The sequence below is a fragment of the Helianthus annuus genome, chromosome 12 (genome assembly GCF_002127325.2).
Source record: "Helianthus annuus cultivar XRQ/B chromosome 12, HanXRQr2.0-SUNRISE, whole genome shotgun sequence".
NCBI classification, from domain to species: domain Eukaryota; kingdom Viridiplantae; phylum Streptophyta; class Magnoliopsida; order Asterales; family Asteraceae; genus Helianthus; species Helianthus annuus.
In genome coordinates this window covers 70,092,106-70,118,719 of record NC_035444.2, presented here as the reverse complement: position 1 = coordinate 70,118,719, position 26,614 = coordinate 70,092,106, and the positions used below count along the sequence as shown (strand labels likewise).

General features: G+C 40.4%; 1 protein-coding gene across 1 annotated transcript in view; it reads right to left on the bottom strand.

Annotated features, from left to right (window-relative positions):
- Positions 1–307: 307 nt before the first annotated feature.
- LOC110893077 (zinc finger MYM-type protein 1-like) overlaps positions 308–26,614 on the bottom strand; it is a 78,683-nt gene continuing 52,376 nt past the window's right edge. Inside the window, exons 3-4 of the mRNA XM_022140197.1 lie at positions 455–585; positions 308–340 (exon numbers count right to left, since the gene is read on the bottom strand). Of these exons, the coding sequence (XP_021995889.1) occupies positions 308–340; positions 455–585 (164 nt within the window). The remainder of the gene's footprint in view (positions 341–454; positions 586–26,614) is intronic.

Sequence of the window (26,614 nt, the reverse complement as noted above, 5' to 3'; positions counted from 1 at the left end):
CTTCAAAACCTGCAACAGTTGGATAAATTCGATCAATCAAATAATCAGAACTAGAGTAACTCTGTAACAAACATCTAATTCTCTCATTTTCAATCTTTTCTGTCTCCAACTCCTGCTTCCACTTTGCACTTTCATCAATGTAAAAATTTATAGCTTTCTGCTTTGACATCATCACTGCATTCATCATAGTCAAAGCATCTTCTCTTTCGGAATTTGTCTTTTGTATACCAGTTACTGTTCTGTTCAATACATCATACGACTCTTTCACGTAATGAAGATCAAACAGTAACTTTTCTTTCATCTTTTCTTACTCAGCTAGCTTCTCATCTTTTTCTTCACACTGCTTGCAAGATTCCAAACATTTTAAACATGGTTTGGTAACTTCCACAATCTTTTCAACTTCAATTATCTTCTCCACTTCAACAACTTTCTCAACTTCAACCACTTTTTCAACTTCAACTATCTTCTCAGCAACTTTAACTTCTTCCTGATTCTTTTCATTCTTCTCTTCCTGATCTACACTCTCGCATTTTACTTCTTTCTGATTCTTTGCTGCTTGCTTCTCCTTGAGCTTCTCAATTCTATCTGCAAAATAAAATTGAAAACTTTCAGGAGATAAATGAGTTTTTGCAATATTAATATGCATTTCTTCTTCATCATCACTGCTGTCATCAGTTGATGTCTGATCAAAAACTGTTGTTTTTTCTGAATTATCATCAGAAGAAACAGACTCTTTCTCTTGGCTCAACTCATTACTGGCAAACACTTTCAACCATTCCGTCATCAAATCAGGCTTTTGAACTATTTGTTCAATCAAAGCTACAACTTTTGAATCAGGTGGAATGTATTTGTCCCAACTAAAACCTGCATCCACTTTCTCATCATCTTGATCGATTATACCAAAATAAGCTTTCTTATTTGCATCTTCAATCATTTTAGCATGTGCAGTTTGTGGTTCCTTTTGTTGATGCAGTTGATGAGTAACTTGTTGATATATGGCTTTCCGATAATAATCATCTTTTCCAAATGGATTCTTTGCTCCACTTGCTTCTTGATTTTTGCATTCTCTCTTAAAATGTCCTTTCTCCCTGCATCGAAAACAAGTAACTTTAGATTTATCAAAACCTAAAGTAGAAACATTCTCATCCAAGAAATCATTTCTTCCTGTAATCATTTTGAACTTTTCTGCTCTCCTCAAGACACTAGCTAAGCACCATTTTATGTCCATAAGCTCCATCTCTTCTGTATCTATCTGATCGTAATCCTCTTTTGTTAGCATAGGATTTCCGATCCTTCCTGCAACTAATCCCTCATAGGATTCTAACACTGTAGCAAGCAATGACATGTGACTTTTGGCAACCTCTTCAGAAAAATTTTGACCATTCTGAAGATGCAACACGATATTACAATGTAACACTTGACCATTACTGCTGTTTGAACTTTGAAACTGATGACTTGAAGTTGAACTCTTCGGATTAACACTTGGATATGATGAAAATCCACTGCTACTGTTAAGACTTTGATTAACTGATCCAGATGAATTTTCTGCACTGAAAGCAGTTTGAATTTTTGGACTTGCTTCAATCTCTTGAACACTGCCTTTGTAACACATTTTGACATCTTGTTGACCACTTGGATTATTCATCCTTGCAATTTTTTGCTGCTCCAGATCTTGTCCTTCAATCTTTTCAATGAACTGCGAAATTGTCATATTCCCCAGTATTTTTCAAAATCATCAAATAAGTACCCCACTCTTTCTGAGGCAAAGCATCAGCTAACTTATCAACCGATCCATCTTGACTTTTCTCAATTCCTAACAAAGATATAGATCGCACTAAGTGACATATCTTTCAATCAGCTTCTTTGATGATTCACCCGACAAACTTGAAAACAAATCGAATTCTTTCTTCAGCAATGCTTTCTTACTCCTGATCATCTTCTCACTACCCTCAAACTTAGTTTTAAGAGCATCCCAAATCGATCGTGAAGTACCATCATTTTGAAGTAAAATAAAGATATCCTCTTTTATAGCCTGCTGAAGTAGAGTAATCATCATTTTTCTGCTTTGTACATATCTCTCTCTTTATCATTCAGTTCAGAAATAGTTTTGATAACTTGTAAATCCGTACGTGGCTTAACATACTTTTTCTCAATGCACTCCCAAGATCTCAAATGGTTAGCTTGAACCCAGTTTTCAAATCGATCTTTCCACCCATAATATTCCTCAATGCCCATTAGCTTCGGGGGTTTTTGCAAAGTTCCGGTTTCATTTTCCATATTCATGCTTTGAGCAATTGCAGCCGGAGTAGTCGGAGATGTGGCAAACGCGTTATAGAATTCCTCTTCCATGATTCGGTAGCAAGTTTTAAAATCAGACACTTTCAAACGAAATTAAGCCTTTCAAACGAAATACCCTGCAACAGACAAGTCAAACGAAATTCCAATACAAACGAAATCAGAATTTCAAACGAAATAATAATTTCGTGCGAAATCACCGAATGGAATATAATTTCGTGCGAAATTAGACACAATTTCAAACGAAATTAACCTCTTGGAACGAAATTATAATTTCGCATGAAATACTTCAAACGAAAACTAATTTCGTGCGGAATTAGCAACAATTTCAAACGAAATTAATCACACAATGTAATTTCATGCGCAATCAAGAGGGCTATTTCGTGCGAAATTATGCTGATGTCATCATTTCGCTCAAACTTTTGTCAAATTGATCAGGTTATAGCTCGATTTTAGGTCCAATTTTCTCAAGGCTTTTTTTAAAAAACAATTTCGCATATAATGTGTGAAATTCAAACCATTTCAATCGTTAAATCTTGTTCAATTTAGAAAAGAAGGTGTAGAAGTTAGAAAACCTGATGAAATCAAGCTGAATTTGCTAGAACTCCTCCTCCTGAGCTCTGATACCACTTGTAGGATCGTTTTACCGACCGAAACGAGTCGTTCAGAGGGATTCTACTCAATATGAAAGGCGGAAACAGACATATCGAGTTGGATTCAGATAGATATTCACTTTAACTGTCTTTCTGATTGATTTGACAAAGTTTTACAGCAAAACGACACTTCGGCAGCACTTCGGCTCTGGAATCACACATACACGAATTACTCAAATGAAATTACAGACCCTCTATTTATAGGCTTCCTAATTTCGCTTGAACTGGCTCAAACGAAATCATCTCACACGAAATTATAATTTCGCACGAAATTACATGGTAATTTCATGTGGAATTACACATGTTCATTTCAAGCGAAATTACCTACTTCATGCGAAATTACATGATTTATTGGTTTACGTGCCCTGATCTAACTACAAACATACAAGACTCGATACAAGACGAAGTCGACAGACGTATGCACCAACAATGAGATCTAGACTGTGTGTGTGAGACCAGGGGTATTTTAGAAAAAGAATTTGATGTGCAATACTGACAAGCAGTTGATTGATTCATATGATTAGATTAGTCATACTTGGTAAAGAGGTTTGCGCAAGATTTTTGCACTCCCTAGCAAAGTGACCCAATCTATAACACTTATAGCATTGGACTCTTTATTTATCTTTCTCAAATTTACCCCTACTTTCCAATCCAAGAAATCTCCTACCAGATTTATTATAAAACTTGTTTGATTTAATACTCAAAAGTGCAAGTTGGTCTAGGAGATCAAATTCTTCCTGGTCAGTTAGGTCCATGGGTTTCTGATCATACACATCAAAGCATAATTTTAATTTCCAACATGTAATGTGTTATACTGAGAATTGAAACCATCAGTTATATCAACAAGGTGATCATAAGTCTGTTCATTTACTCTGTTGGATGATGATTACTCATCTTGACTCATCAGGCTTGTGTTACCATATGTGAAATCATCAACAGTTTTTCATTATGACATCAGCTTTTGTTTTCGGTCAAGCTCTCTCTCACAAATGAGGAGTTTTCCATGAAGATGTGTCAGACTCATCTCCTTAAAACTAACAGAGTTTCTCAACACATGAGAAGTTGTATCCCATTTGTCATGAAGAGATTTCATAAATCTATGACTCGGAGCAGAATTTGTGTAAGTTTAATCTACAAGCCTTAACTCACTAATTAAACAGTTAAATCGCTCGAACTGTTGAGTCAGTGACTCTCCCATAATATGAGTGAATGTTTCATACTACTGATTTAATATTTCTCTCTTGATCTTTTGAACCTCATTTGTACCACCGAATTGTTCGTTTAAAGCATCCCACAACTCCTTAGCAGGGTAAGGCCATGGCCAATGTCCTGAATGCCTTAGCATCGAGCTTCAACTTTTAGAAATCTTGCTCGGGGTAATCAATAGGTTTCTTAGGAATATTAACATCTGGTCTTTTGGTACTCGGAATAGAGGGAACATGAAGGTCATATACCACTAATCTCCAACAACCTGTGTTCTGCTAGGACAAGTGGTGACCTATCCATCGTTGCCATATCTTGAATTCATGACGAACAAGCATCGGAGGCTTGTTTTCCGATCCGGTAATTTGAGGATCATGAGTGATTGACATCTCTCTGAATTCTATTGAGTTCAACTTGGAAAACAGAGTACCAGAAACAAATTAATGATCTGATTAGTCTAATTCTTCTCAATGTCCTTGGATCACTCAATTAGTTATCAATTTGAGCTAGTTTATCTTCTGAATTAATGGTGAAATCAATTCAGTGAAACAGGCTCTGATACCAATTGTTGGATCTAATAAAGTGGTGTGTGTGTGTGTGTTTTATTTAAACAGTTTGAATAAATATGAAAATTCAAGCAAAAAACAGTTAACATCATCAACACAGTTGGATTTGGGAATGATTGCATAATGATTTCATTTAAAATGTTTACAATACAATAAAATGTACAAAGTCTATTGATGTGCTTGAAGTGGTCAAATAAAAACTAAGGTGTTGTTTGTTTTTTCTTCAAAGCTCTTCTTGTCCTCTTATGTCTGCGCCACGCAGACCACGCGCAGACGTTTAGGTCTGCAGAGTGTTTGTTTTCTTGGAGACATTTCATTAAAAAACCTCTACGTGTCCTCTTTTTGGTGCAGATGTGAGAAAGCCTCTTCTTACCTCTTTTTTCCATTTCTTCCTGCCCTAATAACACAAAACACAAAACACAAGTCCAAAATCCTAGCACACCTCCTCCGCCGTTCTCCTCCACCCCTCCACCTCAGCCAACATTGTAACACCCCGTGTTACCAAATGTCAAAGTCAAAGTCAAAGTCCAACTCAAGTTTGACTTCTTTGACTGTAATTAGTCCATTCTATGTTTTATGTTTTGTATTATGTGGAATAAGTGTTAATAATCAAAGTAATCGAACGAATCGAATGTTTAATCGACGCGAAACGCTTTACGACTGTGAATAGTAGGAAGTAACAATGCGATAAAGTCAATCAATCAATAATCAAGCTAATCAAATCATCAATCGAACTCGAAACTCGAACTATGCGAACTTGGTGTTATATTACGTGTGTGTGTGCCTTACGTGTTACCTGTGCATGTTTACTTTATGTTATGTGTGGTGATCAATCGAATCGTAACTCGAATCTCAATCGAAATCGAATTATGACGAATGGTAGCGAAAGGATAGTGTGAAATATAGATACTTGTATGTAGATATAGTGGTTGGGATTAAAAGTAATTTGAATAGGAAACTCTATCGTATTCGTATCGTCTTCAATCGAAATCGAAATATCAGAAATCGTAGCACTGACACTCAAAGCAGGCTGTGGATCGAACAGGCTCCTAGCCGATCGAACAGCCCAGCCGATCGGACGGACTGTCCGATCGAGCAGGCTGTCCGATCGGAATGCCTGGCCGATCGGCCAACTCTTTCCTCTTTGGGAAGCCTATAAATAGGCCTGTCATTGTCATTCTTTCCACTTTTGGAAACCCTCTGACCGACCAGCTCGTGTTCTTTACTATTTCTCAGATTTCTCTCAATCCCGGTAAGATTTCATCCTAAATCTTGTACGTTTTTTTATCTATGCACACTCCTACACCTTTCTATCTTTCAAATCTTGATTTCTAACCGTGAAATCATAGAGATCTAAGTATTCTAGGATGATGTCATCATGGTGTTCTTCAAGAACTTCATGTTTTGGCCTCAATCCACTAAGAATCACTTGGATCTAGCCGATTTCACCATAAACAAACTAAGATCTATCACAGATCTGAACATTTACATGGTGTGAAGGATTGAAAGAATGATTTCCAACTTAATTTCAACACTTTTACACTCAATGCCTTCAAACCAGTAGAAACGGAGCTTGAGCCAACTCACTAGTCATCCTAATGGTTGTGTGGTTCAAGATTCGGATTCTATCTACGAGGTTCACCGATTTCGAGTTAAACTATAAACTCTGTTCCGAACCGTTCACCTGCCGGACTTGGGTGGTTCCTGTCCGAGCAGGAGAAACAAGCAAGAACGAAGGTTCCATGGTTCAACTCGTTGTCAAAATACCTCGATATAACGTCAAACAATCAGAACAGCCAAGTGTTAGACGAACAGGCCGACCAGGTCAGGATGCTGACCGATCGAACAGGCTGTTCGAATGAACAGCCCAACCGATCGGACATGTCAGCAGATCGACCAGGCCAGCCGATCGGCTAGCACATGGCCCCACAACTTTAACAATTTCATGAAGTCTAGTATTGAACGAAGTGCTGTTCGATCGAACTACGAGTTGGGTTGAATTACTCTTCGGATCATGAGATACTATGCTTCAACACTTAATCGATTTTCAACTCGTTCGATGTATTGGAGTGCCACCCGATCGAACATGCTGTCTGATCAGGTGACATCCTATTGAGGACTTACTACTGAAGTGTCTAACCGATCGGTTAAGCCGACCGATCGAACAGACCGTTCGATCGATCGACCTGAAAGGTAAGAACACTTCAATGTTCTCAAATACTACAACGAAAACTTCAAAAGGACAAGCCATCATACACAAACACATCCTACTCAAAGGAAGAAACAATCCACTCGAACAGTCCAACCGATCGAGCCTACTGGCCGATCGAACAGGCTGCCCGAACGGGCTGACCAACCGATCGAGCCTACCGGCTGATCGAACAGGCTGCCCGAACGGACTGTCTAACCGAACGAATAACCCGTTCGATCGAACCTACAGTTCGATCGACCAAGCTGTTCGACCCATCATCACTTATTTCCATTTAACGCGTTACTTATCATTATGCTATCGAACTATTCAGGCTAACCCTACTCTCAAGTGCTCCCTTCAATCTATTAATCAATTGCTGTGAGTATACTCGACCCCTTTTTGCTTTAGCACTTTTGGGTGTTACATACGTTACTTATCTAAAATCACAATCAAACACACTACTCAATTATTTAAACGCTAACCGTTCTGCATGTATTACGTGACTAAATGAATGCTTGTTGTTATGTTTACACGTGGAATGCTGTCTACCTGCCTTAACGACGTAGTACTATAGTTTGGACTCAGCACCCGTTCACACGGGGGTTGTTAAGGACAATTACGTGCATGGATTACGGTGGTAATCATGTATTGCGAACTGTCCCGGACAGTCAACCCGCAGTCATTGGTATAGATAGATCCATGTCGATAATTAACATGCTTCGTTTTCCTCTGTGTACGTGTTGGTTATGCGTAAACTATTTCAAACTCTATATGCTATATCAAACTTGTATGCTCACCTTTACATTTTATGTATTGACTTTATTTTAACGTATGTGACAGGCAATTAGGATGCTTATCTGCTAGGAAGGTGAGCTTAGAATAAGCGTCTAGAGCATAGTTGTCTGTAGATCTTGCAGATCGAGTCTCTAGAAGCATTTAAACAATTTTTATATTTAAATCTGAGTTGTCGGAACAGAATATTTGACTTGATGTTATCTGTAATAATTTGTTTGCTATTCGAGGTACGATATGGGACGTATTATATAAATTGAATAGTGATAATAATTGTTATGGAAACTTGTGGACAATCTGTTTCGCTCAGTGCCATGCCCCGATGATTCCACCATCGGTTGGGATGTGACAGATTGGTATCAGAGCCATAACTATAGGGAATTAGGCCAGACACGACCTAGTCCAGGCCGTTGTCTTAGAGACCTAGACTATAGTTAGGAACCAACAGACCAAGCTTATGTGCTATACCCAGCTATTTCTCGCTATCACTGCACTCGAATTTTCAAATAGAATCAAGCGATTTAGTCAGGATTAGGTGTGAAAACCGCAAACTCTCGACTAAATTGCTTGGTTGATGCCGATATTATCAATTTATCAATGATTTCCTCATGATTTTCAATAACAAACGAGGAGAATTATACCAAATCAGGAGTGAAATCCATATTTTGATGAATAATCTCCTCAAATTTTACTAAAACGAGGAAGAAGTTGCTAAGCTAGGGGTGAAACCCTAACCTTGACAACTTGTTCTGGATTTTTTTATTTATCTCACCAAAGCCTCGACGGACTCCAACAACCTGAACTCACAAGTATGACCTAGGGAATGCGTGTCGAATGCCCAAGAATCGAGGCAGCAATGCGAACCCGAAAGTCAAACAGTGATGACAAGTCCACTGCGAATAGTCGAATCGCTTTGGGTAGTCGATGTCTAGTAGCCGCGGACAATCTATTCCTCGATTTTATGTGTTTCGATTCTGAGCCCGTAATTGCCTACTCTGATGATTCGTCGATTTTATGTGCTTTGTATGTAATTACCTATTTATGTGTTTAAATTGTTAGCGTCTTGAGATACTATGGGTTTTGATCTAACGTCTTCTACTCCCGCAACTCACACAACACACTACACATCGCTAACAAGTCGCTGCAATTTTAGACAGTATTATGCTACGATACACGATTATGCTATACTACTCGACCCGCTATACGGCTATACGATACTACTCGATATACTATTCGCGATCACTATAATCGAACGACACGCGAACTTGGAAGGATAGGTTTCTGTATTCTGACTACATTTGTGCTGAAATGCGTATGTGCTTATGTGCTCATGTGCTTCTATGCTTCTGTGCTTCTGTGCTCTATGTGCTTCTGTGCTTCCGTGATTACGTGAATCTGTGGTTTTGTGCCTATGTGTTTATGTGATTCATGCCTTATCGTGTTCCTGAGCTTTAGTAAGTAGTAGACGTGTGAGGTGAGATTCGATTTGTTGTGTCTGAGACCTACGACAGTGTCTGTTGCAGACCATGTCGTCATCTGGACACCGAACCCCTCTTACTCGCCAAGAAAAGAGAGACAAACGTCTCGCTGCTATCATCGCCAAGCAAGTGGCAAAAGCTGTAAGCGAGGTGTACGAAAATGTCAGCAAATCGTCTGAGGAGTCGCGAACCGATGCTCCTAAAGATGCTAACAAGACTGTTTTCAGCTTCAAACAGTTTAAGGCATGCGGACCAAAAGAGTTTACCGGAGAAGATGGCCCTACCGCCATGTTTCAATGGTTTGATTCGGTTGAAGTCACTCTGCGCCAAAGCGGTTGTCCTGAAAATCTCCGTACCCTCAATGCGACCGGTGTCTTCCAGTCCCGAGCTCTAGACTGGTGGACGGCCGAACGAAACAAACGCGGGAATGATGCAGCTTATGAGCTGACTTGGGAAGAGCTGAAGGCCATCATGATGGACGAATTCTGCCCTCCCCATGAACGCCAAAAGCTGGAGGACGAGTTTTGGAACATCAAGCAGACGGATGGAGACAACGCTGCTTTAACTGCTCGCTTCAAGCAGCTTAGCATTATCTGTCCCGATCAAGTCAAGACGCCAGACATGGCCATCAAGAAGTACATTCGAGCTCTACCTGATTGTGTTGCTGACTTTGTTCACGCCGCCAAGACATCATCAATTGAGGAGACCTACTTACTTGCCGCTGAGTTCAATGACAAGCGGGTAAAGTCTGGTTTCTGGGATAAGCCATCCAAGTCTCTGCATCAGGCTACTACTGCACCGATTGCCGACACCTCCACTGCTCAGCCATCCAAGTCATCACGCCGAAAGAAGAAGCACAACAATAGCAGCTCCAGCAACAAGAACTGTGATGTCACAACAACTGCTGCCCATCTGCAAGCCGTACAGGCTCGGTAGCAGTCTCATCACCGACCAGCTCCAGTGACCAATGCACCGCCAGCAAAGCGTGCTTACACAGGTCCCCACCCGCTCTGCCCGACATGCTCATATCATCATCCGGTGGGACTCGCCTGTCATTTCTGCGCTCACTGCAACCTCTACGGTCATTACACTGCGAATTGTCGCTACGGTCCCCGAAACATCGCAGCTCCTGCCGCCGCTCATCAAGCTCTACTCCCAGCCCCTCAAGGCCAACCCGCAGCTCAGGCACCCGCGGTCAATGCTCGAGTCTGCTTTGCATGTGGTGACCCTAACCATTTTGCAAACATGTGCCCGAACAGGGTGGTGAAACAAGAGCCCCAATAGCAGTAGCAGCAGCCTCAGCAGCAGCAACAAGCAGCCCATGCCAGAACTTTCAACATCAATGCCCGTCAAGCCCAGGCTGACAACAACGTGGTTAATGGTTTGTTCCTTGTGAATGGTATTTATGCATCGTGTTTGTTTGATACTAGAGCCGATAACTGCTTTGTGTCGTTTGAATTCGAGAACCTCCTTAGTCGTAAGCGCTCTTATCTCCCCTCGTCATTCGAAGTTGAAGTCGCTACAGGAAGAACTGTCACCGTGAATTCTGTTCTTCGTGATTGTACCCTCGAGCTTAACAATCATATTTTCCCCATCGACCTTATTCCCATGCAACTCGGAAGCTTCGACATCATAGAAGGCATGGACTTTCTTCGCGAAAACCATGCTGAAGTTGTGTGCTCTGATAAGATGATTCGATTCTCGCTCGCAAAGGGTGATCTACTATGTGCATACGGTGAAACAGCTTCGAAAGGTCTCAAACTCACGTCATGCATCCAAGCTAGCAAGTATCTCCGCAAGGAATACAGAGCTTTCTTGGCCAACATTGTAGTAGCGGAGAAGGAAAAGAAAAAGAAGGCTGAAGTCAAGGACGTTCCAGTGGTTCGTAAATTTCCTCAGGTGTCCCCTGATGATCTTCCTGGACTACCGCCAAATCGTGATATCAACTTTCGTATCGACCTCATTCCTGGAGCTAATCCCGTAGCCAAAGCCCCTTATTGACTCGCGCCATCCGAAATGCGGGAACTTTCAAACCAACTCCAGGAATTACTCGAAAAAGGCTTTATTCGGCCGAGCACTTCTCCTTGGGGCGCGCCAGTCCTTTTCGTTAAAAAGAAGGATGGGTCGTTCAGGATGTGCATCGATTATCGGGAATTGAATAAGCTAACCATCAAGAATCGTTACCCTCTACCTCGAATCGATGACTTATTTGATCAGCTGCAAGGTGCCAAGTGTTTCTCGAAGATCGATCTACGTTCAGGCTATCATCAATTGCGCATTCAAGAGGAAGACATACCTAAAACCGCTTTTCGAACTCGATACGGCCATTATGAATTCGTTGTTATGCCTTTTGGTTTAACCAACGCACCCGCGGTTTTCATTTATCTGATGAATCGCGTGTGTAAGCCATTTCTAGACCGGTTCGTCATCGTGTTCATCGACGATGTCTTGATCTATTCCAAGTCGAAAGCCGAACACGCGCAACATCTACGTTTGGTTCTCGAGCTACTCCAGGGGAATCAACTCTACGCCAAGTTCTCCAAGTGCGAATTCTGGCTAGAGGAGGTTCAATTTCTGGGTCACATCGTTAATAGTCAAGGTATTCATGTCGATCTCGCGAAGATCGAAGCAGTTAAGAGCTGGATTGCGCCTAAGAACCCGTCCGAAGTTCGTTCTTTTCTCAGACTAGCGAACTATTATCGACGATTTATCGAAGGATTCTCTAAGATCGCTGTGCCGCTTACCGCCCTTACTCATAAAGACAAGCCTTTTGTTTGGGGAACCGAACAAGAGTCTGCTTTTCAAACCCTCAAACATATGCTTTGCAATGCTCCTATTCTCACATTGCCCGACGGAAACAACGATTTCATTGTCTATTGTGATGCTTCCAACCTTGGTCTTGGCTGTGTTCTCATGCAACGAGACAAGGTTATAGCTTACGCATCTCGTCAGCTCAAAATCCACGAGAAGAACTATACCACCCATGATCTCGAGCTAGGCGCAGTTGTTTTTGCATTGAAGATTTGGCGACACTACATGTATGGTACCAAGTGTACGATCTTCACCAATCACAGGAGTTTACAACACATCTTTAATCAGAAGGAACTTAACATGCGTCAACGCCGATGGGTAGAACTTCTTAACAATTACGACTGTGAGATTCGTTATCACCCAGGCAAAGCAAATGTTGTTGCCGACGCACTCAGCAGACGGAGTTATTTGCTCAGTATTCGCAATACCCAAGCCCAGCATGATCTCGAAACCCTCATCCGCGAAGCCCAGCATGCTTGTTTTAACGAACGAACTTTGAAGAAAGAGAGAATCTATCACGATGGAGCTCAGCTTGTAAGCAAAGCAGATGGATCTTCTATTATCTGGACCGAGTTTGGATCCCTAAGCGAACCGATTTGCGAAAGATTATAATGGACGAAGCCCACAAATCCCGATATTCTATTCATCCCGGTGCCGATAAAATGTACCAGGATCTTCGCTACAAGTACTGGTGGCCGGGCATGAAACGGGATATTGCCCTTTATGTTGGAAGTTGCCTGACTTGTGCGAGAGTCAAGGCTGAACATCAACGACCTTCTGGCTTACTCGAATAACCTCCAATCCCCATATGGAAGTGGGAGAGTATAGCTATGGATTTCATAACCAAACTTCCGCCCACGCCATCAGGTCACGACAGCATTTGGGTAATAGTTGATCGTCTGACCAAATCAGCCCACTTTTTGCCAATACGGGAAGACTACAAGGTAGAACGACTAGCCCGAATCTACTCCGACGAGATCATTTGTAATCATGGTACGCCTCGTGATATCATTTCAGACCGTGACGCTCGGTTTACCTCGCGGTTGTGGGAAATGTTTCAAGCAGCTCTTGGTACGACGCTTAACCTGAGTACCGCATTCCATCCTCAAACCGACGGACAGACTGAAAGAACGATCCGTACTCTTGAAGACATGCTCCGTGCGTGTGTCATAGACTTCAGTGGTAGTTGGAATAAATACCTACCGTTAGTCGAATTCTCATACAACAACAGCTATCATGCCAGCATACAAATGGCACAATTCGAGGCCTTATATGGAAGAAGATGTCGTTCGCCTATTGTGTGGCACGAGATCGGTCATTCGCAACTAACCGGTCCCGAGTTACTACAAGAAACGACTGACAAAATCCTCCAGATTCGAGACAACTTGTCGAAAGCCAGGGATAGACAGAGAAGTTACGCCAATAGAAGACGCAAGCCCCTTGAATTTGACGTTGGCGACTACGTACTCCTAAAGGTATCACCTTGGAAGGGTGTGGTCAGATTTGGCAAGAAAGAGAAACTAGCACCTCGATATGTTGGGCCTTTTAAGATTCTGGAAAGGATCGGCAAAGTCGCCTACAGACTCGAACTACTGGAGGAACTTAGTAACGTCCACCCGACTTTCCATGTGTCAAACCTTCGAAAATGCCTAGCTGATCATGATCTAATTGTACCTCTCGACGACCTTCAAGTCAACAAAACGCTGCATTTCGTGGAAAAGCCTGTCGAAATCATGGATCGCCAAACCAAGCAACTCAGACGCTCGCGCATCCCTATCGTGAAAGTCCGATGGGAAGGCAAATGAGGCGCGGAGTTTACTTGGGAACTCGAAAGCGACATGAAGGCTAAGTACCCGCAGTTGTTTAAATGAAGATCTGAAGCGAGAAATTGGTAAAATCAATCACGGTGCTGTGCAGCTTCGAGCCTAATTTCGGGACGAAATTCCCTAAACAAGGGGAGGCTGTAACACCCCGTGTTACCAAATGTCAAAGTCAAAGTCCATGTTAAGTTTGACTTCTTTGACTGTAATTAGTCATTCTATGTTTTATGTTTTGTATTATGTGGAGTAAGTGTTAATAATCAAAGTAATCGAACGAATCGAATGTTTAATCGACGCGAAACGCTTTACGACTGTGAATAGTAGGAAGTAATAATGCGATAAAGTCAATCAAGCAATAATCAAGCTAATCGAATCATCAATCGAACTCGAAACTCGAACTATGCGAATTTGGTGTTATATTACGTGTGTGTGTGTGCCTTACGTGTTACCTGTGCGTGTTTACTTTATGTTATGTGTGGTGATCAATCGAATCGAAACCCGAATCTCAATCGAAATCGAATTATGACGAATGGTAGCGAAAGGATAGTGTGAAATATAGATACTTATATGTAGATATAGTGGTTGGGATTAAAAGTAATTTGAATAGGAAACTCTATCGTATTCGTATCTTCTTCAATCGAAATCGAAATATCATAAATCGTCGCACTAAACACTCAAAGCAGGCTGTGGATCGAACAAGCTCCTAGCCGATCGAACAGCCCAGCCGATCGGACGGACTGTCCGATCGAGCAGGCTGTCCGATCGGAATGCCTGGCCGATCGGCCAGCTCTTTCCTCTTTGAGAAGCCTATAAATAGGCCTGTCATTGTCGTTCTTTCCACTTTTGGAAACCCTCTGACCAACCAGCTCGTGTTCTTCACTATTTCTCAGATTTCTCTCAATCCCGGTAAGATTTCATCCTAAATCTTGTACGTTTTTGATCTATGCACACTCCTACACCTTTCTATCTTTCAAATCTTGATTTCTAACCGTGAAATCATCAAGATCTAAGTATTCTAGGATGATGTCATCATGGTGTTCTTCAAGAACTTCATGTTTTGGCCTCAATCCACTAAGAATCACTTGGATCTAGCAGATTTCCACATAAACAAACTAAGATCTATCACAGATCTGAACATTTACATGGTGTGAAGGATTGAAAGAATGAATTCCAACTTTCTTTCAACTCTTTTACACTCAATGCATTCAAACCAGTAGAAACGGAGCTTGAGCCAACTCACTAATCATCCTAATGGTTGTGTGGTTCAAGATTCGGATTCTATCTACGAGGTTCACCGATTTCGAGTTAAACTATAAACTCCGTTTCGAACCGTTCACCGGCCGGACTTGGGTGGTTCCTGTCCAAGCAGGAGAAACAAGCAAGAACGAAGGTTCCATGGTTCAACTCGTTGTCAAAATACCTTGATATAACGTCAAACAATCAGAACAGCCAAGTGTTAGACGAAAAGGCCGACCAGGTCAGGATGCTGACCGATCGAACGGGCTGCTCGAACGAACAGCCCAACCGATCGGACATATCAGTCGATCGACCAGGCCAGCCGATCGGCTAGCACATGGACCCGCAACTTTAACAATTTCATGAAGTCTAGTATTGAACGAAGTGCTGTTCGATCGAACTACGAGTTGGGTTGAATTAATCTTCGGATCATGAGATACTATGCTTCAACACTTAATCGATTTTCAACTCGTTCGATGTATTGGAGTGCCACCCGATCGAACATGCTGTCCGATCAGGTGACATCCTATTGAGGACTTACTACTGAAGTGTCAAACCGATCGGTTAAGCCGACCGATCGAACAGACCGTTCGATCGATCGACCTGAAAGGTAGGAACACTTCAATGTTCTCAAATACTACAACGAAAACTTCAAAAGGACAAGTCATCATACACAAACACATCCTACTCAAAGGAAGAAACAATCCACTCGAACAGTCCAACCGATCGAGCCTACCGGCCGATCGAACAGGCTGCCCGAACGGGCTGACCAACCAATCGAGCCTACCGGCCGATCGAACAGGCTGTCCGAACGGACTGTCTAACCGAACAAACAACCCGTTCGGTCGAACCTACAGTTCGATCGACCAGGCTGTTCGACCCATCATCAATTGTTTCCATTTAACGTGTTACTCATCATTATGCTATCGAACTATTCAAGCTAACCCTTCTCGCAAGCACTCCCTTCAATCCATTAATCAATCGTTGTGAGTATACTCGAACCCTTTTTGCTTTAGCACTTTTGGGTGTTACATACGTTACTTATCTAAAATCACAATCAAACACACTACTCAATTATTTAAACGCTAACCGTTCTGCATGTATTACGTGACTAAATGAATGCTTGTTGTTATGTTTACACGTGGAATGTTGTCTACCTGCCTTAACGACGTAGTACTATAGTTTGGACTCAGCACCCGTTCACACGGGGGTTGTTAAGGACAATTACTTGCATGGATTATGGTGGTAATCATGTATTGCGAACTGTCTCGGACAGTCAACCCGTAGTCATTGGTATCGATAGATCCATGTCGATAATTAACATGCTTCGTTTTCCTCTGTGTACGTGATGGTTATGCGTAAACTATTTCGAACTCTATATGCTATATCAAACTTGTATGCTTACCTTTACATTTTATGTATTGACTTTATTTTAACGTATGTGACAGGCAATTAGGATGCTTATCTGCTAGGAAGGCGAGCTTAGAATAAGCGTCTAGAGCATAGTTGTCTGTAGATCTTGCAGATCGAGTCTCTAGAAGCATTTAAACAATTCTTATATTTAAATCTGAGTTGTCGGAACATAATATTTGACTTGATGTTATCTGTAATAATTTGTTTGCTATTTGAGGTACGGTATGGGACGTATTATATAAATTGAATAGTGATAATAATTGTTATGGAAACTTCTGGACAATCTGTTTCGCTCAATGCCATGCCCCGATGATTCCGCCATCGGTTGGGGTGTGACAACCGTCCTCCCTCCAACCCAACGTCGTCGTCAACCCGTCAACCCCAGCAGCAGCCGCCGTCCACCGTCCACCCTAGCGCCACCGTCCACTGTCTTCTTCCTCAAGCACAAATTAAGGTATGTATAATTGGTTTTTTTTTCTGATTTTAGTTCTTAAGAATTTATGATTATGGAATTTTTGGTGTTTGTTTTCTGATTTTAGTCCATTGTTTGTTGTGATTATGTGACGTTTTGGTGTTGTTAAGGAATTTTTGGTGTTTTTTTCTGATTTTAGTACTTTGTTTGTTATAATTATGTGAATTTTTGGTGTTTCTTTTTCTGATTTTAATCCATTATTTGTTATGATTATGTGAGTTTTTGGTGTTTGTTATGGAATTTAGATGTTCAATTTGATAAAATGGTTATTAGAATTTCTAGATGTTCATTGTTATTCATGCTTATTATGTTGTTGCTTTAAATTGTTTGATTATGCTTAATTGATTCATGCCTGTTATGTTAGTTGCTTGTTTGTTGATTAATAGAAATGGGAGAGAAACTACAATGGTCAAATGAGTATCTAAAATGCTTATTAGAGAATTGCATTGATGAGATAAACACGGTGGGTAGAAAAGGATTGAGTTTGCATAAAGACTCATGGAATAAGTTATAGGAAAAGTTCTTAAGGAAAAGTTTGGCTTGGATTTAACTCAAATACAAATGAAGAATGCATATGATAATCTTAAAGCCAAAAACGTAAGTTAGGTGTATTTGAAAAACAAAACTGGCAACATATACAACGCTCAAACAAATTTTTTTACCATAACGAATGAGGAATGAGAAGAATTTAAGAAGGAATGTTCATTTATATAAGAGAAAATTGCGTAGATAGTCCCTGTGATTTGCTCCATTTTCACCTTTAGTCACTAACTTTCTTACACATATAGATATAGTCCCCAACTTTTGCAATTTCGTTCCCGGAAAATCCCTGATGTGGATGGGGATTAGTTTTTAGGGTTAAGTAGGTGTGAAATGACTATAACGCCCTTACAAATTAAAAAAATGTGACCACCTTTATCCTACCCCTACCCCACCCCCTTTCCCCTTTCTCCCTTCCTCTTTCTCATTTTTTGTCTGCAAGAATCAAACCACCACCACCATTTCATCTTCCCCACCCTCCACCACCCTTCACCACCATCTCCACATTTCATCACCACCATCCAAAACAACTCGCAAATCAACACGATGGGCATCTGGAACGGTCTTAGATCGATCGCCGACTGGTTCATCAAGATCTGGAACGAAAACCAGTTCTCGAGTTGCTAGATCCGGTATGCAGAGAGATGATAAGTCCTGTTCTTACCGGTTTCGTCAAGTTTGCTGTTGATTCTGTTGTTTATGATCCAAAACTTTAACAGAATCAACCCCACTGGAGACTCGAGTTCAGCCGCATTGTATAGAGACAACAGAATTTATTCTGTTGATCTACCAGCATCGTTAGGTAATTATTGTTTCTGATCATTAAATGTGAGGTTAAATTTGGTAACTGTTGTTTCTGATCATCTAAAGTTTCAGTTTTTTGATTAAATTATTGCAACTTGTAAATGATGTTACTTGTTTCTGATCATCAACTGTGAGGTTAATTTCGGTTGCCCCCAATCGGTGGTGTTGGACCATGTTATTACCCTAAACAGTCAGTATAAGGCAGTTCATCTTCATATACAGAGGCGGAATCAAAGTAAATGAAGTCACACAGCTTTATCCTCTTAATTTCCTTTCTATTAACACTTTCCGAGTCGATTACAATTGATTTCTGACAAAATTTCGGTAGCACTTCGACTCTAATTCCGCTCCAAAGTTTTTTAGAATGAGATCACACAACAGGTATTTATAGAATGACTGATTTCGCTCCAAACGATACGAGCGGAATCACCATGTGATCATTACGAGCGGAATCACCAGGTTATCTTTGGAGCGGAATCACAATGTGACTTTAGGAGCGAAATCACCTAGTTACCCTAGAAGCGGAATCACTCGTTTACATCAGGAGCGGAATTATCATGAATCCTGATTTCGCTTCAAATGACATGAATGTCATTTGGAGCAGAATCACACTCTAAAACCCTAAACTTGATTTCCGTGCTCCAATCTAACCTATCTAGACCTAAGACTCGATTAAGACACAGTTAACAGACATTCAGTGCACCAACAGACTCCCCCTTGGATGTTGACGAAGTCTTCGGCTTCGAGTCTTCAGTCTTGGTCTTTTCTCCAAACTTTGTCTTCCCATTGTAAAAGCTCTATCTTCACAGGTTCAGGATCTTGACCTAGCTCTATCTACAATCTCCCCTTTGACTGTTGATCCAGAACTCTAGACTCCCCCTTTCACAGACTCCCCCTCTCGGTATGCTGGGATCTAGGATCTTTATCTGGTTCAAACTCTGACTTTATGAGCCATGGGGATAATGAAATCCACAACCTGTTACTCAGCCAATAACATTAAAATCTATTGATTTTAACAATAAATCACAAACTCTATCAGTTTAGAAATCCACTCAAGTATTCAGGTCCAAGTTAATGACCCTGATTACCTAATTAATCTACCAAGTTCAACTTAATGACCTTGGTTGATCTTTTGACAAACAAACTGACTTTTGTTTAAACTTTTCAAACATTTTCTGAAAATAACAAGTATCAAGTTAATGAACTTGTTTTGACTTTTTCAACAATCCCAATCTTCATCAAGATAAGCTCTCCTCATTCTTCAGTCCAGAACTTTTCCTGCATCTGCTTCATCTTCGAGAATCCAACAATCAACTATCCACTTTGGTTTGTCGGAAAATAAAGCAGAAATGAAAAATCTTTTTGGATTTTAATAAAGTCTCTAAACAAGGAAATGAAATACAGAAACTTAAATTGCAGAATGTAAACTATTCACAAACATATTTTTGGTGAGCGTGTCAGGGAATCATATCAGCTTATCAGACAAGTTACAAGTACCGTTAAGCTTTAATTCATACTCGGAATTAAACAATTCACATAGATTGTCTATATACTGATCCACTTTAAATTCTCACACAAATTTCAATTTACTCAGGATACGATTTAAATGTTTTATGAACTTAACTCATTCATGTGTCCCACCTCTTGAATATACTCCCGTATCCAGAATCCCAATATTCAATCTTACAGGTGAGTATATCACAGATGATATCTGTAAGGGGTTAGATGCGAGGGCCGTGAGAGCTCAGGTCGATACTTCCGTATACGCAGAGAGATGATGGCTTCGACTTTTCGGTGTGTCCCCTTTAGAGGATCTTTTGTTACAACAGCAATGATTATCAATTTTATTGTTTAATCAAGTTGCTGAGGGCGATGCTATGTTTCAAGCATTTGCGGAAAGTATTATTCGAGGACTAGGTCAGAACTTCCATTCAGCAGAAGTCCCAGAATAATACCCCAGATATCACTGAGTATAAAGACCTAGTATCTCAGAATAAGGGACCTTTCAAACGAGATTTCAGGGGTTACCTATATATCCAAGTAGTGTTCCCCACAAAATAAGTTTCGTTTTGAAATTTTAAGTTTATATCCCGAATAAATCTACTAAATGTGCGAAAACCTATCGACACATCATCAGTGAGACTGTTTAATGCTTTTAAACTTTACAAATCTTTAGCATACTGTAACAGTCAAACTGATGTACTATCATTTTCCCTTTTTACACAAGCTCTTTTTCAATTTTATATTGTTTTTGAATTTTGAAATTTTATCATGTTTTTGTATTTTTGAATTTTTTACTGTTTTTGTATTTTTTTAAATATATCTACTCCCCCTAAATACCAAAACAAGTAAAAAATCGACAAACCATTGCAGATTATTTCTCATCTTCATCTACAACAGTACTCTCATCAACGCCAATAATGCCATCCGACACCGAAAGAAGCTTCATACCGTTTAGTTTTAAAAGATATTTAAAACGTGTTTTGTCAAAAGCTTTGGTATGTAAATCATCTTTCTGTTCGTTAGTGTGGATTTTCTCAATTCGTATCAACTTTTTCTCGAAACAATCGCGAATAAAGTGATGACGAATTTCTATATGTTTAATTTTAGCTTGATGTACTGGATTCTTTGTTATATTTATTGCGGCCTCATTAACAACAAAAAGAGGTGTGTTAAGAAACTGCAAACCGTAGTCGTGCATCTGTTGCTGTATCCACAGGATCTGAGAGCAGCAACTGCTAGCAGACACGTGCTCCGCTTCACATGTAGATAGCGCCACAGACGTTTGTTTCTTACACTGCCAGGTAATCAAGCGAGGTCCAAAGAACTGGCAACCTGCAGTTGTTGATTTTGCATTGACTTTGCAGCATCCGAAATCCGAGTCGGAATACCCTTCGAGCGTAAAGTTGCCTTTTCTAGGATACCACAACCCCAATGTAGGAGTTCCTTTCAAGTAGCGTAATATCCTCTTCACAATAATCATGTGCGAAGCTCTCGGGTTAGATTGATATCTTGCTGCGAGGCACGTTGGGTACATGATATCAGGACGAAGCAGTTAAGTACATCAAAGAACCTATCATGGATCGATAAAATGTCTCATCAGCCCTGTCTCCGGTGAGATCTGGGTGAATCCCATGATTTGTTGCTAAAGGGGTAGCAGCTGGAGTAGAACTTGACATCCCAAATTTCTCTAGAATATCATGCACGTACTTCGTCTGGTGAATGAAGATTCCATCAGGTAGTTGTTCAACTTGTAGACCCAAAAAGAATTTCATCTCCCCCATTGATGACATTTCGAATTTTTGCTTCATCACTGATTCAAAATCTTTGCATAGATTCTCATTCGTTAACCAAAAAATTATATTATCCACATAAATCTGTACGATCAGAAGATGTCCGTCGACCTCTTTAGTGAAGAGAGTGGCATCCACTTTTCCACGAATGAAGCTGTTGGTTAGTAGGTGTTGAGACAAAGTCTCGTACCAGGCTCTCGGGGCCTGGTGTAAACCATACAGCACTTTGTCCAGCAAGTAGACCTTGTTCTTGTGGATCGGATCGGTAAAGCCCGGCGGTGGTCCGACATAAACCTCCTCTTTAACCTTCCCATAAAGAAACGCCGATTTTACATCTAGCTGATATACTTTGAAGTTCTTCCAAGATGCAAATGCCAGGAAAATTCTGATTGTTTCTAGTCGTGCCACAGGAGCGTACACTTCAGTAAAATCAATCCCCTCCTGTTGACTAAAGCCCTGAACAACGAGTCGAGCCTTGTTTCGTACAACAACTCCTCGATCATCTCTCTTACACTTAAATACCCATTTTGTATTGATTTTCCTGTGACCATCTGGCAAATCCACTACCTTCCACACTCCCAACTTTTCAAACTGACTTAACTCTTCTTGCATCGTAATGACCCAAGAGTCTCCAGTAAGCGCCTCTTTGTAAGTTCGAGGTTCGATCTGCGAAATAAAACAACTCAATGAAAATTCAGTTTGTAAAGGTGCTACTGTAGAGTAAAAACATGTAAGGCCCTGGTCAATTTGACGTCTCGTGCGAACGCCCGATTGCAACTCTCCAATGATCAACTCCTCTGGATGGTATGAAAGAGTTCGTGGCATTACTTCGCTTGGAACATCCACATCGCCTTCCAGATTAGTAACATTGTGGTCTGCACCTTGTTCACTAATTTAGTTTGTTTGACTTGAATCCTGAATCTGCTCCCCCTCAGAATCTGAATCACTACGATCAAATATCAGCATATTCTCAGATTCTTGATTATCATTCTGATCCGTCTGATTATCTAGAGCAACTTCATCTTGTTGGACATCATCATGTTCACCAGCATTGCTAGGACCTGCTTCATCATCATTCGAAGTTTCCCGTGGTCTTCTAGAATACTCAGCTGGAAACCTTTGCTGCGACTCGTACTCTCGCAAAATATCCAACTCATCAAAGAAATCTTCTTCTTCCTCTAATTCTTCTCTCATGTCAAACGAATCCCACAACTTGTCATAATGATAACGCCATGAATTTCCAGGATTCTGCGGCGGCATTGTATAACCTTGACATTCAACATTTGTAGCTTCAATAATCCGCTTCTCACTTGGAACGAAGACACGTCGCATAGGGCTTGCATAACCAACAAATATACCCTCAATGCACTTCGGACCAAACTTTCCATGAAGCTCTATAACAGTACAGGGTGACCCGAACGGTTCTAGATACTTCAAATTAGGTTTGCGGTTATTGATCAACTTAAAGCAAGTTTTGTTGAACTTCTTGACAGTGAGAACTCTGTTGAGCGTATAGCATGCGGCGGACACAGCTTCAGCCCAAAAATTTATCGGTAACTTTGAATCTGCGAGCATTGTTCTAGCCGTCTCGATTAGCGTCCGGTTTTTGCATTCTGCAACTCCATTCTGCTGCGGAGTGTACGGAGCACTAAACTCATGCAATATACCTTTTTCATCACAAAATTCTTCCATCTTGTTGTTCTTGAATTCAGTACCATTATCACTTCTAATTCTTTTGATACGCCTTTGGTACAGATTCTCAATCTTCTTGAACAACGTCATCAAACTGTCAAAAGTTTCATCTTTTGACTTCAAAAACATTACCCACGAGAATCTGGAATAATCATCAGTAACGACCAAACAGTAGTAGTCTCCTGTAATACTTTTGACATTCACAGGACCGAATAAATCCATGTGAAGTCTCTCCAGAGGTCTTGAAACTGAATTGACTTGCTTTGTAGGGTGTGACTTTTTCTTCTGCTTGCCTTTGACACAGCTAATGCACTCCCCTTCCAGATGAAAACCTTTGACATGAACACCCAACACTAAATCATTGTTCACCAAGTGATTCATTTTTCTTAGATGTATATGCCCCATCTTGCGGTGCCACAATCTCGATTCTTTCTCGGTTGCTCTGGACACAAAACAATGAGCCTGACCCGTGGTTGTAGTAGCTACGCTCATGTCCAACACGTACAGATCATTAACTCTTGGTGGCCTCATGATAATCCATTCCTCAGGGATAACAAATCATGGCTTCAAGATCAAACATTCTTTGTTAGTGAAGTGAGTGGTATACATCCTGTCACAAATCTGCGAGATACTCAGCAGATTCTTCTCGAGCTCAGCAATGTAGTTAACTCTTTCAAACTTCACAATCCCATTGGATAACGTTCCTTCACCAATAATCCTACCACCTTGATTACCCGCGAAACCAACATATCCTCCATTGAAATTTCTCACATCGTACAACAACGCAGTTTTCCCTGTCATATGTCGAGAAGCTCCACTATCCATGATCCATCGTGAAACTAATCTCGGAAGATCATGCACATATCACAACATGACTTAATAACTTCAATAAGGATGCCGATTCATGCTTCGCGATCAAGGAAACTCCGGCAAGTCAGGTTTTCATTCAACGAAGAATATATCCACCCAAGCCTGACCAGCCTTGGGTCTTACCTTGTTGCTATCAGCTTTCCCATTTTGTTTCTTAAAATTTTTAGCTTGAAGTGGTAGAAAGTTTGTATCATCCACAACTGGGACTAAATTCACCACCTTTTTCTCTTGTGAAGTTGAAGTTTGTTTCTCTGTTTTGGGTTTCCAAATTTGTTGAGATGATGCAACCCGTTTGTAAAATTTATCAATTTTAGTTACCAACTTCTTTACAGGTTCAGTTTTGATCTTGGTGATTTGGTTTTTCAAACCCTTTTTCTCAACAAACATTGGTGCTTTTCCCTTCACATCATCTTTCTTCTTTTGAGTCTTTACAACTTCAGTCTTAGGCTTCACGTTGGTACACTTTCGTGCAATATGCCCAACTTGATTGCCTCTGAAGCATGTTCGAGTGTCAACTACCCGACTTGTGCCTTCAGACTGAGGTTGTGAAGCTTTCTTCTCAAAGAACTCTTCATTTGATTTCGAAAAGATTTTTGCCTCTTCATCAGACAGTGACCTTGAACTGTTCACAAACACCTTCTTTTCAACAAGCTTCTTGTTTTGAACATTTCTCTTTTGATAACTCTTACCCCCTGATAACCACCCGACCAATTGTTTCGGTTGTTGTTATAAAAACGTGGTGGAAAAACAGGTTTCTTATAGTAAGCTTTATCTTTTTCAAAATTCATTTGTCTCTTTGTTTGACTCAAACTGTTCACTTCTGACAACTCAACTTCAACCAATTTGAAGATATTTGTTAACTTGTTCACATTAACATTCTCAATGGGAAACTCAAAATCCGAAAACAACTTATCAGATCTCGACATCTTGTACATGACAAGAGTAGGTTCATCATTTAAGTTGTTCTTGGACGTTTGTTTCAGAATGTATTTATCCAAGAAACATCCATCTTCCTCAGTAGTGTCACTGTCCGTTTTTAGAACATTTTCAACAACACTTTTTACAACATCAGTTTGGACACTATCGTCATCGGAAGATGTAAAAGTAACATCAATGGTATCCGAAAGTTTCACTTCATTATCTTCTACAATTTCAACCAACCCAGATTGTTTTTTCAAATAATTGTCAAGAACTGGTGGTGGAACTTGATGAAAACCCACCCCGGTTCCATCAGAGTAAACATCTTCGCCAGCTTTGTTTTTCCTGATGGGTTTGGGAACAATGTGTTGCAAAACAAAGCCTGCGGAGTTGTAACTCTTAAGCTTCAACTGGATTCTCTCATTTTCAATTTCAGCCTCTTGAAATTTAAGCTTTAATTTTGCGATTTCATCCAGTTGTTGGTTGATTGATTCCTCTTTTAACCGAAGCACTGTTGTTAGTTGAACATTTTCTTTATAAGTTTTACCGTTTCTGTCATCATTATCTTTCATTGTGCTTTTAAGCTTCTCAAATTTTTCAGTAATCTGACGATTTTCAAGAACTAACCTTTCATTTTCTTGCCTAACCTTTTCATGGTCAATTTTATCATTTTCAATTTTGTTAGTTAATTCTTTTAACCGTTCAGTTGAAGCTTTAACCATCTTATCACGATCAAGGATTTGATCCTCAACGTTTCTGACTCTCGCAGTCAAATCCTCAACCTTCTTACCGTTGAGATAAGTGACTGTGCTACAAACTTTGCATTCCTTGATGCAATTTTTGCAAACAACATCACCATTGACTTTCTTACCTGACTCAGTCGTTGACATGTTTGAACTGACCTGGCCTTTAGACTCAGAGAAGGATTTAGAATCTACCTCAAGCGCCTTAGTTGCCAGCACCTTGTCAGCCATTTTTCCAAGATTTTCAGCATTCAACTCCTGCGTCGTCTCAATGATCCCAGTATCAACCTTCTTTGACTTCTCTTCTTCTTTCTCCTTCTTCTCTTTCTCCTTCTCTTCTCCGCTTCCCCACCATTTCTTCTGCCAATAATCATCTTCTCCTTTATATTCTTTGATTATGGTTTCCACATCAAGAGTGTTATGATCAATAGCAATGTTTCCATAAGGATCAAGATAACATTCTCTGTCTGGATCCCATCTCTTTGCTCTTTTTACCTCAGAAAAGATACCAAATAACGTGATCAATTTGTTTGTGGCCAACAGCTTTCTGTAATTATACTTTTGTTCTTCAGTTATGTTGTCTTTCCAAGGAATAGGTTCGGTTTTTGCCATGAAAGCATATCCAACTGCATCTTCCTCCGGTAATAACCCTTCATCGTCGTGGATTATCGCAAGAGCTCTAGATTTCTCTTTGTTATCTTCAATCTGCTTTATTCTTGGCGGCTCCGATTTGTTCTGATGATATATCGCCTTCTTGTAGTAATCTTCTCTAAACGGGTTTTCAGACTCATCAGCATACGCGTTTCTGCATTCACGCTTAAAAT